At 45.3% G+C, this 12,266-nt stretch overlaps 1 protein-coding gene across 1 annotated transcript in view; it reads right to left on the bottom strand.

Moving 5' to 3' along the window:
- Positions 1-323: 323 nt before the first annotated feature.
- tnfsf10l (TNF superfamily member 10, like) overlaps positions 324-12,266 on the bottom strand; it is a 50,702-nt gene continuing 38,759 nt past the window's right edge. The window contains exons 3-7 of the mRNA XM_088347440.1: positions 4,080-4,116; positions 3,887-3,994; positions 2,821-2,969; positions 1,279-1,389; positions 324-1,217 (exon numbers count right to left, since the gene is read on the bottom strand). Of these exons, the coding sequence (XP_088203566.1) occupies positions 1,032-1,217; positions 1,279-1,389; positions 2,821-2,969; positions 3,887-3,994; positions 4,080-4,116 (591 nt within the window). The 3' untranslated portion in view covers positions 324-1,031. The remainder of the gene's footprint in view (positions 1,218-1,278; positions 1,390-2,820; positions 2,970-3,886; positions 3,995-4,079; positions 4,117-12,266) is intronic.

The raw sequence follows: 12,266 nt of genomic DNA, 5'->3' as shown, positions 1-12,266 counted from the left end.
ATTTGATTCATATTTACTTTCTTTTGTCTTTTATTAGCATATTTGCTATTGGAGTAATCCAAAAGTCATTGAAAGTAATCCAGTTAAAGTAACCCTACCCAACCCTGGTCACATTTGATGTTCGTTTTGCCGGAGATCAAAGAGATCAAAGCCAGGAGAGAAAGCTTACCACGTGTTGGGAGTCATCATTTGATTCCTATTGAGTTTCTTTTGTCTTTTATTAGCATATTTGGTATTGAAGTCATCCAAAAGTCATTGAGAGTAATCCAGTTAAAGTAACCCTACCCAGCCAGCTCTCGACAACAATCAGTCTAAAAAAAACCCCGTTTTGAAAAACATTTTATTGAGGACTGAACACGATTCAAAGGTTTAAACGGAGTATAAAATGTAAACTTAAGTGAAACTTGTGCAAACGTTGGGCTTTGCAGGTCATGCAGGGAAGACCGGGTCAAAGTATTTACACGGGGAACGAGAAAGACCAGGCTCAACCGGTTCGTCTGTTGTGTTTTTGTTCCTTCCCTTCATGATCTGGCTCAGTCTCCTCCTCCTTTTCATCACCGTCCTCCCCGAAATTCTCAGCGAAAACAATAAGTGGCCTTAAACCGTTAAAGTAAACATGGAGGACTTTGCGGACCGCCAACCTTCGGTGAATCGTCGGCACACGGTTCTCCGGGTGTTTTTCTCTCCGCATTCCTTCAACGTTTTCAAAGTCTGTACATTCTTCGGTCCGGAGTCGAAAAAGTTAGGAATCTCTCCCAAAAAACAAGCAGCGAACTAAAAACAATCATCAGAAAATCAAATCCTTCCCAGAGGATCAAAACCTATACAACAGCAGCCTCGTTTCTCCTCGCCACCTTTGTGGCGTTCCTCGGCTCAAAATGGTCGGGACCGGGTCCCGGTTTATAATCTCTCGGAGATCCTCGCCCGTCGAGTGGTTTTTCGCATCCTTCGGGAGTCAAACGGGGGGGATCTCCGCACCCGGTCTTTCTCTGGTCAGTGGATAGCTCCAGGCATCCCTTCCAAACTGTCCCTCAGAGGTCTAGTCTGAAGGCACCGAAGTAGCTGGAGGAATCTTCTGCGTTGAGCATGGTCGGCGAGGAGACGGAGACGAAAAGCTCGTCGCCGGCTCTCAGCTCGAAGAGGCCTCCTTGGTAGACGGAGTGGAGGGAGTACTCGGCGTCGGGAGCCCAGCACTTGGTGCCGACCCCCTTCAGGAGCTGCCGGTTGGAAAAGGACGTTAGGGGGTTGACTGGCGAGAGGGTGGGTCGGTCAATATACCTGAATAGGACTTGGGTAGGAGGTCTTCCTGTAAACGCATTGCACCAGTTGGTGGCTGATGCTGTGTTCGTCCATGTCTCCGGTGGAAGGCGACGGGTAACGGAAGTACACCTGCCGAGGACGTATTTGTATTTACCGTATTTTCCGCACTATAAGGCGCACCGGGTTACAGGGCGCACCCCGAAAAAATAGTTTTTGGTCCTATATTTTCCATACATAAGGCGCACCGGATGATAAGGCGCTACAATGGGAACCTTGACAAAACAGTCAGATAGTTCAGTCAAACTGATTACCCCCTTAACATTCCCAAAGCTTGCAAAGACGCAAATATGTGTCACTCAAATGCATCGTTCCATCATTCGGAAGGTTAAATTCTTGGGATTCAAGAAATGCCAACCATTCCTTAGTTTCTGTTTTCTTTTTCGCTCGCAACTTTACTGTGCGTATGACAATAAACACTTGGAATTGAGTTGAATTTAAAAATAGACACTCCATTCCATCCATTATCTGCACCGCTTATCACAGAAACACCGAGTTCAGTCTGAAACAAGATACAGGGAAAATATATAGTCAGGGTAGCTCACCGAAGTCGTTGTGTTCAATAATAATGTGCAGCCATGGTCCTCTTATATCCGTGAGTTTAGTAAATCCAGGAGAATAAAATATTTACAAATACAGAATAGTAAAAAAATGCTTTCTGTATGCCGTCAACCACGAGCTATACGCATTCATCTTTTTCGGCCAATTGCAGGCTTTGTTTTGCCGCTTCAGCCAATGCCAGCCTGTAAATGATAAAAAGGATCCGCCCCTTGACCTCCGAATAACTTTAGCCAATAGTGATCGATTCAACTGTCTGGCTGACTTTGGAATATCAATAGCATTGACTGTCCATGTGAGGTCAGCTGACAAGTAAGTACCCAGAAACTTGAATGGATGGACCAGTTTGACCTCACTACCATTAATTGACAGAGGCACATGCGGGGCAGGCTTAGTACGGAAATCTATTATCATCTCCCTAGTTTTACCTACATTCAATAACAGATTACTCTCATGACACCAGGTGGAAAGTGAATCAATTCCTGCTCGGTATTCAGTTTCGTCTCCATTTGAAATAAAGCTAGAAACCACGGTGTCGTCTGCATATTTAGCGAAAAGTGAATGGTCAGAATTGGGTTGACAATCATGAGTGAATAGGGAAAACAAAGTTGGAGACAATGGACAGCCCTGAGGCGTACCAGTGTTGAGGACAATAGAACATGAATATTTCTCACCAATGCGAACATACTGTTCTCTATTGAGAAGGAAATGTAAAATCCAATTTGATAATAAAACGGGAAAATTGAGGTCATGAAGAAGTTTAAAATGCAATTTAGAAGTTATGATAGTGTTAAAAGCCGAACTAACACTACACTTCTATTATTACGATATGCGAATTGGTGTGGATCTAGATTCGATGGTAAAAAGGACTTCATGAATTTCAATACGATGCAGGAACTCTCATTCAAGAAGTTCAGGGAGTAGACGTAGGAAGGAAAAGCTCACCTGCGAGTAGAGGTAGTAGCGGCCGTCCTGGGGAATTCGCAGACTGCCGTTACTTAGGGTCATGTTGTGCAGGTGAGTGCCTAAGCTCTTATTAGCCCATGAGCGCAGCACATGGCGGCAGGACTGGTGGAGTCCTGGCTTAGGGTACCCTGTTTGAGGAGAGACGGTCTGGTTAGGTCTGGCGAAGGGCCAGGTGGTCTGGTTAGGTCTGGCGAAGGGCCAGATGGTCTGGTTAGGTCTGGCGAAGGGCCAGATGGTCTGGTTAGGTCTGGCGAAGGGCCAGATGGTCTGGTTAGGTCTGGCGAAGGGCCAGATGGTCTGGTTAGGTCTGGCGAAGGGACAGATGGTTTGGTTAAGTCTGGCGAAGGGCCAGATGGTCTGGTTAGGTTTGGCGAAGGGCCAGATGGTCTGGTTAGGTTTGGCGAAGAGCCAGATGGTCTGGTTAGGTTTGGCGAAGGGCCAGATGGTCTGGTTAGGTTTGGCGAAGGGCCAGATGGTCTGGTTAGGTTTGGCGAAGAGCCAGATGGTCTGGTTAGGTTTGGCGAAGAGCCAGATGGTCTGGGTAGGTCTGGCGAAGGGCCAGATGGTCTGGTTAGGTTTGGCGAAGGGCCAGATGGTCTGGTTAGGTTTGGCGAAGGGCCAGATGATCTGGTTAGGTTTGGCAAAGAGCCAGATGGTCTGGGTAGGTCTGGCGAAGGGCCAGATGGTCTGGTTAGGTGTGGCGAAGGGCCAGATGGTCTGGTTAGGTCTGGCAAAGGGCCAGATGGTCTGGTCAGGTCTGGCGAAGGGCCAGATGGTCTGGTTAGGTTTGGCGAAGAGCCAGATGGTCTGGGTAGGTTTGGCAAAGAGCCAGATGGTCTGGTTAGGTTTGGCGAAGAGCCAGATGGTCTGGTTAGGTCTGGCGACCGGCCAGACGGTCTAGTTAGGTCTGGCAAAGGGCCAGATGGTCTGGTTAGGTGGGGCGAAGGGCCAGATGGTCTGGTTAGGTCTGGCAAAGGGCCAGATGGTCTGGTCAGGTCTGGCAAAGGGCCAGATGGTCTGGTCTGGTCTGGCTCTTTCGACTCACCTTGTGAACTGGTGTTTCGCAGGGTCAGGTGGGCAGAGGGCCTTTGGACAACTGAACTATAGAACTTCGATCCTGAGTTGTTGAAACTGCGAGGCATGGTTCTGGCCACTGAGGCGACATGACGATACAACATCGGTTCAGCGAACATTGGCTAAGAAACTGAGTGGGAATATGTGTGTGTGTGATCATTCACCCTTAAAGTTTTCTTTAGAGATGATATTGTCAGTCACCTGAAAGAAGAAGAAGAAGAAGAAACGACTTTAGTTTACTTGTTAGGGACATCCCTCTATATTAGTGGTTCGGAACCTATGGCTCGCTGGCCAAGTATGGCTCTTTTCATGAGTACATATGGCTCAGAGATAAAGCTAAACCCTAGCCAATTTTTTATGTACTGGGACATTCATAGTGAATTATTGCACAAACAAATTTGAAACTGCCCTGAATGCGATAAGGGTTCAGTCCAGTATATGTAGAACACAATTATAATTACAGTTCACAGTAAAGGTTTCACATAAACAGACCCCATTTTGGCTGTAAATCCCCCCAAAATATTTTATACCGTCGCTTATTAAACAATCGATGTTCATTTTTGAGGCAATTTATTATTAAAAAACACAAAACACAGAGAAGCAGTTGCTAAAGCACCTAGAGTACTTTGATTGATTTAGGAGTAGGAATGGGCAGAAGGGTGCGTGGACTTCTTCTCCTCAATTGCAGAATTTTGCGACATTTTTACAAAAGAACTTTGCTCGCACATTGTGTTGAAACACTCTTAGGTAACTGCAGGTGGGAGATGAATTTTGCAGGGTATATTTATATTGGGCGGCACGGCAGCTGAGTGGTTATTGCATCCAGTTACCAGCCTTCCTGTGCAGGGTTTGCATGTTCTCCCTGTGCATGTGTAAGTTTCCTCCGGGAACTCTGGTTTCCTCCCACATTACAACAACATGCATGACAGGTTAATTGGCCAGTTCAAATTGTCCCTAGGTGCGAATGAGTTGTCTGTCTCTGTGTCCCCTGTGACTGTCTGGGAACCAGTTCAGGGTGTCCCCTGCCAACTGCCTGAAGACAGCTGGGATGGGCTCCAGCACCTCCGCGACCCTACTGAGGATAAGCGGTGCAGATAATGAATGAATGAATGAATATCAAAGCAAGTGAGCCGTTTGAGAGCCGGCTCTCTTTAATGAGTTGAGCCGAAAAAGCCGGTTCTCTAAAAATAAACGGACTTCCTTTCACTACATAACTAGCACATAAAATCCGAGGCGGCAGACGCATGCGCACAGTAGCATCCAACCGCTCGCTTTGTTTGCAACGAAAATAACGATACCGAGATCGAGGCTACCGCGGCGAACTCGTTTGACTTGAGTGATTTGCCGTTTGGTGATAGTCGGTGTATACCGGATGCTACCCATCATTGACAAATTTGCGTTTTTTTCGTACAGATTTTCTTAAAATGCATAATAAACCTACTTTGTATGGCAAAAACGTACAGGTTGACAGGTATGTTAATGCATCAAGGCAAGTGAGCCGTTTGAGAGCCGGCTCTCTTTAACTAGTTGAGCCAAAAAAGCCGGTTCTCTAAAAAGAGACGGACTTCCTTTCACTACATCAAACCGCTCGCTTCGTTTGCAACGCAAATAACGATACCGAGTTCGAGGCTGCCGCGGCGAACTCGTTTGACTTAAGTGATTTGCCGTTTGGTGATAGTCGGTGTATACTGGATAGAATAGAATAGAATAGAATATGCCTTTATTGTCATTGTTACAACATGGGATATATTGTGACAACGAAATTGGACGACTCCAGTTCCACATTTTACAGTGAGGATAAGGAAACAAAGAGATAAAGGAACAAAGAACGTTTTAACTGTCTTTGTTGTAAATAGACTTTGCTTCCTCCGGAGGGGGGGTGATGAGGGGGGTGAGGGACAAACAGATATGGTGGATCGAACTGGATGTTTGATCTTACAGTACACACAGTCCAGTGTTTTTTCCTGAATTGCTCAGTCCACGTATTGAATGGATTTAGGAAGTACAGTCGGGGCAGCACGGCGGCGCAGTGGTTAGCGCTTGTGCGGCACAGTTCATGTCATGGGAACCTGTCGTGGGTTCAAATCCAGTTCCAGACTTCCTGTGCGGAGTTTGTATGTTCTCCCCGTGCTTGCGTGGGTTTCCTCCGGGCACTCCGGTTTCCTCCCACATTCCAAAGACATGCATTTCAGGTGAATTGTCCAGTCCAAATTGTCCCTAGGTGTGATTGAGCGAATGAGTTGTCTGTCCCTGTGTGCCCTGCGATTGGCTGGCAACCAGTTCAGGGTGTCCCCTGCCCACTGCCCGGAGATGGCTGGGATGGGCTCCAGCCCCCCCGCGACCCTAATGAGGATAAGCGGTACGGCTAATGAGATGAGATGAGATGAGAGGAAGTACAGTCCATAAACATGCCCGATTAAAGTCGCCGGCACGATAAAAGCTCCGTTGGGGTGTGCAAGCTGCTGTTCATTGATAGCAGCGGGCAGGAGATTTACGTGGTACACGTCTTAAAATGCATAATAAACCTACTTTGTACGGCAAAAACGTACAGGTTGACAGATATGTCAGTGACTGTTTGGGGGACAGGGCGAGCGGGAGTCCAGCTCACTTAAGTCAAGTCTGCCCAGTCGCTGTTCATGTTTTGTCCTTTCGCAATGACTCAAAGTATCTTTCCCAGGAGGCTGACCCACACACAGAGCAGAGGGGTACACAGAACCCCCAAAACTTCGTTTTACTACTGGGTTCATCGGATACACATGCTGAAAGCCAGAAGCATTCGGTCCAATTTGCTGTAGGAGATGCAGGCCAGCTGCTAACGCCTCCGAGTCGAGTCACCATTAGCTCACTTCTCACCCGTCACATTCCACTTTTTAGGGCCTTTAAGGAAGATTAATACCGGGCTGGAATCGGTGGCAGCTAAGTATTAACACGGGAGTAGGAGATGAAACACAGAACAGTTTAAGAAAACAATCAAAGGAAGGTGAGCATCCACCGCAGGACGGAAGTCAGCTATGAAGAAGTGACGAGAAACACATGGGGGCCACATCAAATCGCCATAGAGAGCAGGGGTCGGGAACCTTTTTGACCCAAAGATCCGTAAATTCTGGATTGATTATAAGCCGCACCCACCGCATTTTAAGAGGAAAACAGATTTTGTCCTTACACAAGCCGCACCAGTATATAAGCCGCATGCGCCCACATTAAAAGAATGTGACACAAACACAAAATGAACCCAAACCCGGCTTTAAGTCCCGCGATTGAAACTGGATCATTAAAGTACACAGTCCGAAAATCACAGCCGGCAAAATGAACGGAAAATGATACCGGTACTTAGGGTTTGATGCAGACCGGCAGAGTCCGGGTCCCGTTGAAAGTAATCCAAAGGAAAAAGTGTATATTTCCAAGGGTAAAGGTGGGAAAAATATATATCCACTATTGTCCGCCGTGTCCACAAACACTCACCTTTACCGGTCCCCACTTCCCGTCAGCCCGCGTTTGTTACGCCCCTTCTTTTTAATTCGCCCGTCCAAAACATATCAGAATAAGTGTCCCAAATAAATACAAATAAATACATTACAAAAATATACAGTTGCAAATACATATTATACATGGGTTACACATATTTACAAAGAAAGACGGTACACCGAGAGGGTTTTCAAAGCCTTAATAATAATATAATAATATAATTTTCATCCAAGCAGTTAATGGTAGCAACACGCTAGCAACACGCTCGCAACACAGTAAACGGGTCTGTTAAAAAAACATACCGTACTTGTAAAAATCACGGTAAACCGTCCTAAGAAGTTGCAGTCTTCCTCTGCGCATATATTCCACCGGTCTAAATCTTGAAAGTTTGGGGAAAAAGCAGCGGCTTATAGTCCGGAATTTACGGTATAAATATATTTAGAGAGAGCCATACCTTATATTTTCAGACAAAATTCAACAAAATGCCAAACCCGCACCCCAGACAAAAACTGATTTTATTGTGTTTCATTTGATGATTTTATCAAATCTATGAAATAATAATAAAGTCAGAGCCTATGTCCCATATCAATATAAATATCCATCCATTATCTGCACGGCTTATCCTCAGTAGGGTCGCGGGAGTGCTGGAGCCCATCCCAGCTATCTTCGGGCAGTGGGCAGGGGACACTCTCAACTGGTTGCCAGCCAGTCGCAGGGGACACAGGGACAGACAATTCGCTCACTCATTCACACCGAGGGACAATTTTGGACCGGCCAATTCACCTGAAATGCATGTTTTTGGAATGTGGGAGGAAACCAAAGTGCCCGGAGGAAAATCATGCAAGCACGGGGAGAACATGCAAACTCCACACAAGGGGGTTGATCTCATGACCTCAGAATTGTGTTGCACACGCACTAACCACTGCGTCGCTGTGCTGCCCTTGCAATGGCAAAACATGGAACATGGAACGGCAAAAATGATGTTGGCAAGCTGTTTGGATTTATTTTCATTTTGTTTCTGTCGCATTTGATGTTCGTTTCGCCGGAGATCAAAGAGATCAAAGCCAGGAGAGAAAGCTTACCACGTGTTGTGAGTCTTCATTTTATTCATATTTACTTTCTTTTGTCTTTTATTAGCATATTTGGTATTGGAGTTATCCAAAAGTCATTGAAAGTAATCCAGTTAAAGTAACCCTACCCAACCCTGGTCGCATTTGATGTTCGTTTCGCCGGAGATCAAAGAGATCAAAGCCAGGAGAGAAAGCTTACCACGTGTTGTGAGTCTTCATTTTATTCATATTTACTTTCTTTTGTCTTTTATTAGCATATTTGGTATTGGAGTTATCCAAAAGTCATTGAAAGTAATCCAGTTAAAGTAACCCTAGCCAAACCTGGTCGCATTTTATGTTAGTTATGCCGGAGATCAAAGAGATCAAAGCCAGGAGAGAAAGCTTACCACGTGTTGTGAGTCATCATTTGACTCCTATTGAGTTTTTTTGTCTTTTATTAGCATATTTGGTATTGGAGTCATCCAAAAGTCATTGAAAGTAATCCAGTTAAAGTAACCCTAGCCAAACCTGGTCGCATTTTATGTTAGTTATGCCGGAGATCAAAGAGATCAAAGCCAGGAGAGAAAGCTTACCACGTGTTGTGAGTCATCATTTGACTCCTATTGAGTTTTTTTGTCTTTTATTAGCATATTTGGTATTGGAGTCATCCAAAAGTCATTGAAAGTAATCCAGTTAAAGTAACCCTAGCCAAACCTGGTCGCATTTTATGTTAGTTATGCCGGAGATCAAAGAGATCAAAGCCAGGAGAGAAAGCTTACCACGTGTTGTGAGTCATCATTTTATTCCTATTTAGTTTCTTTTGTCTTTTATTAGCATATTTGGTATTGGAGTAATCCAAAAGTCATTGAAAGTAATCCAGTTAAAGTAACCCTACCCAACCCTGGTCGCATTCTATGTTGGTTTTGCCGGAGATCAAAGAGATCAAAGCCAGGAGAGAAAGCTTACCACGTGTTGTGAGTCATCATTTTATTCTTATTTAGTTTATTTTGTCTTTTATCAGCATATTTGCTATTGGAGTAATCCAAAAGTCATTGAAAGTAATCCAGTTCAAGTAACCCTACCCAACCCTGTTGACAGGTATGCACTAAAGTCTCGGTCAGCTGCAAAGAAATGAAAGCCAAAGAACCGATCCTTCAGTCTTTCCCAGAAGGGTCTAGAACTTCGGTATCAATGCTCCAGTCCCTCCACATGTTTGTCCCGTCTACGGTCTCGCTCGGTCGAGCGTGTCCGTCTGAGTTTTGCGTTCCTCGAGTCCTGAGAGCAGAAAATTGCCTGCTGACCCATGAGGGAAACAGAAAATTGGCAGCACATTTGTGTGAACAAACGAGCTTTTCATTCGCTCCTAGGCTGTCCAGTTCGGTCGGACAAAATTGGGGCCAGAACATGAAATCCGCCATTATTAGCTGAAGGGGCCACACGATAGAACAAACATTCTGTCGGGGGCCGGACAAGTAGATTAAAGAGAAAGAAAAAGAGGGATAAAGAAAGGAAGGAAAAGGAGAGAGGGCGGGACAAAGAAAGAGAGAGAGGGAGAGAGCGTGAGAAACAAAAGAGATAAAAAGTCGTGAGAGAGGGGTGAAAGAAAGGGAGAGGAAGAAAGAAATCCAAAGAGAAATAGAAAGACAGAAGGAGAGAAAAGAGAAAAGAAAGCGCAAAGGGTAGGAAGGGAGAAAGAGAAAAGAGAGAAAAGGAAAAAAGGAAGTTAGAGCAAAAGAAGTTAAAAAGACACAGAGAGAGAAAGAGACGGAGACAGAGTGGGAGAAAAGGGGTGGAAAAGAAAGAGAAAGAGAGGGAGAGAGAGAGAGAGAGAGCGAGAGAGAGAGAGAGGGAAAAGAGACAGAGGGAGAGAGAGAGAGGAAGAGAGAGAGAAAGAGAGACAGAGAGAGGAAAAGAGAGACAGATAGAGGAAGAGAGAGACAGAGAGCAAATGTGGGTAACAAAAGAGATAAAAAGAGAAACAGTGAAAGAGGCGAAAAAGAGAGAGAAAGAAAGAAATCCAAAGAGAAGTGAAGGAGAAAGAGACAGAGTGGGAGAAAAGGGGTGGGAAAGAGAGAGAGAGAGAGAGACAGAGAGAGAGAAATAAATACAAGTACAGTGTCTTTGTGAGAGGCACCTTTCTTTGGCAACCTCAAGTTGAAATATTTCAACCTGCAGCTCGTTTTTCTCTTGCGCTTCTCTGAATGGTGTCTCGCGAGGCCAGATTAAATCCCTTAGCGGGCCTGACCTGGCCCGCGGGCCGCCTCTTTGACCACCTGTGTCCTAGAGAGTCATCTTCCTGGTGATCCGAGGCGGATGGTCGCACATAATCTATTCTTCAAATTTCCGTCGGAATACTTCAAAATCCTCTGTCAAATCCTGGCTCAGGTATTCAAAACCAGTCTTCCCAAATCCTGGTCTTCAAATGGTTGGACCTGATTCAAATCTTGAGCTCACATCAAAGAGCGGCAGCCTTTCCAGCAGCTCCTTGTTATTTCGCTCTTTTTGTCATTGATTATTTTAAGTGTCTGCTTCTATCTTCGGAGTTTTTTGTCCCGTTTGACAACGACACTTTGGATGACTTTCTATCCTATGGTTATGGGTTTTAACGCACAAAAATGCGTTTATTCGAGGAATAAACTCCTTGCCCTGAAGAATTCTCGTGCCGGCGTGATGAGGGGGCCCTATCGTGGCTGCAGAGCCGGAGCTAAGACTAAGCGGCTAGCGGCGTTATAAGCCTTCGGTACCGTCCGTAATCATGGTAAATGTCAACTCTCTACCAAATAAGACCGACGAACTGGCTGTGCTGGTGAAAAACATCAAAGCGTACAGGGAGTGCAGTTAGCTGTGTTTTACGGAAACGTGGCTCAAGTCTAGCATCCCGGACGCTAACGTGGAGCTACCTGGAGACACAAAAGCCTGCGGGAAGCGGAGAGGAGGCAGACTCGCTATCTACGTGAACACGAGGCGGTGTAACCCTGGGCACAAAGATTTCCATCTGCTGCAGGGATGTCGAACTTTTGGCCTAGCGTGTGACGTCATTCACTCCGCTGTTGCTAAACTACAACACAGCACCCCGGGGCCATCCTGTTAATCTGTTAATAAACAACACAACGATACTGCTGGAAGTCTGATTTCCCCAAGGGGATGAATAAAAGTATCTATCTATCCATCTATCTATCTATCTATCTATCTATCTATCTATCTATCTATCTATCTATCTATCTATCTATCTATCTATCTATCTATCTATCTATCTCTATCTCTCTCTCTCTCTCTCTCTCTCTCTTTTTCTCCCTCTCTCTCTCTGTCTCTCTATCTATCTATCTATCTATCTAACTCTCTCTCTCTCTTTTTCTACCTCTCTCTGTCTCTCTATCTATCTATCTATCTATCTCTCTCTCTCTCTTTCTCTCTCTCTCTCTTTTTCTCCCTCTCTCTGTCTCTCTATCTATCTATCTATCTATCTAACTCTTTCTCTCTCTCTCTTTCTCTCTCTCTCTTTCTCTCTGTCTCTTTCTCTCTCTCTCTCTCTCTCTCTATCTATCTATCTATCTATCTATCTATCTATTTATCTATCCTCTGCAGAAGCCTTGTAGCAATCCTGATCATAAGAAAGCCTTTTAAAAAAATCGACAGAACTCCTGCCCTCAAGGACCGAAATGAGAAAAGCTACAAACAAAAACCCTGACTTTAGCCCATGGTCAGAGGTGTCAAACAGGCGGCCCGCGGGCCAGATCAGGCCCACTAAGGGATTGAATCCGGCCTGCGAGACAACACTCAGAGAAGCACAAGAGAAAAACAAGCAGCAGGTTGAAAAATGTCAACTTGATGTTGCCA

Source organism: Urocampus carinirostris, chromosome 11 (genome assembly GCF_059441175.1).
Source record: "Urocampus carinirostris isolate Australia breed hairy pipefish chromosome 11, RoL_Ucar_1.0, whole genome shotgun sequence".
NCBI lineage: Eukaryota > Metazoa > Chordata > Actinopteri > Syngnathiformes > Syngnathidae > Urocampus > Urocampus carinirostris.
This window is presented reverse-complemented; position numbering and strand designations above follow the sequence as displayed.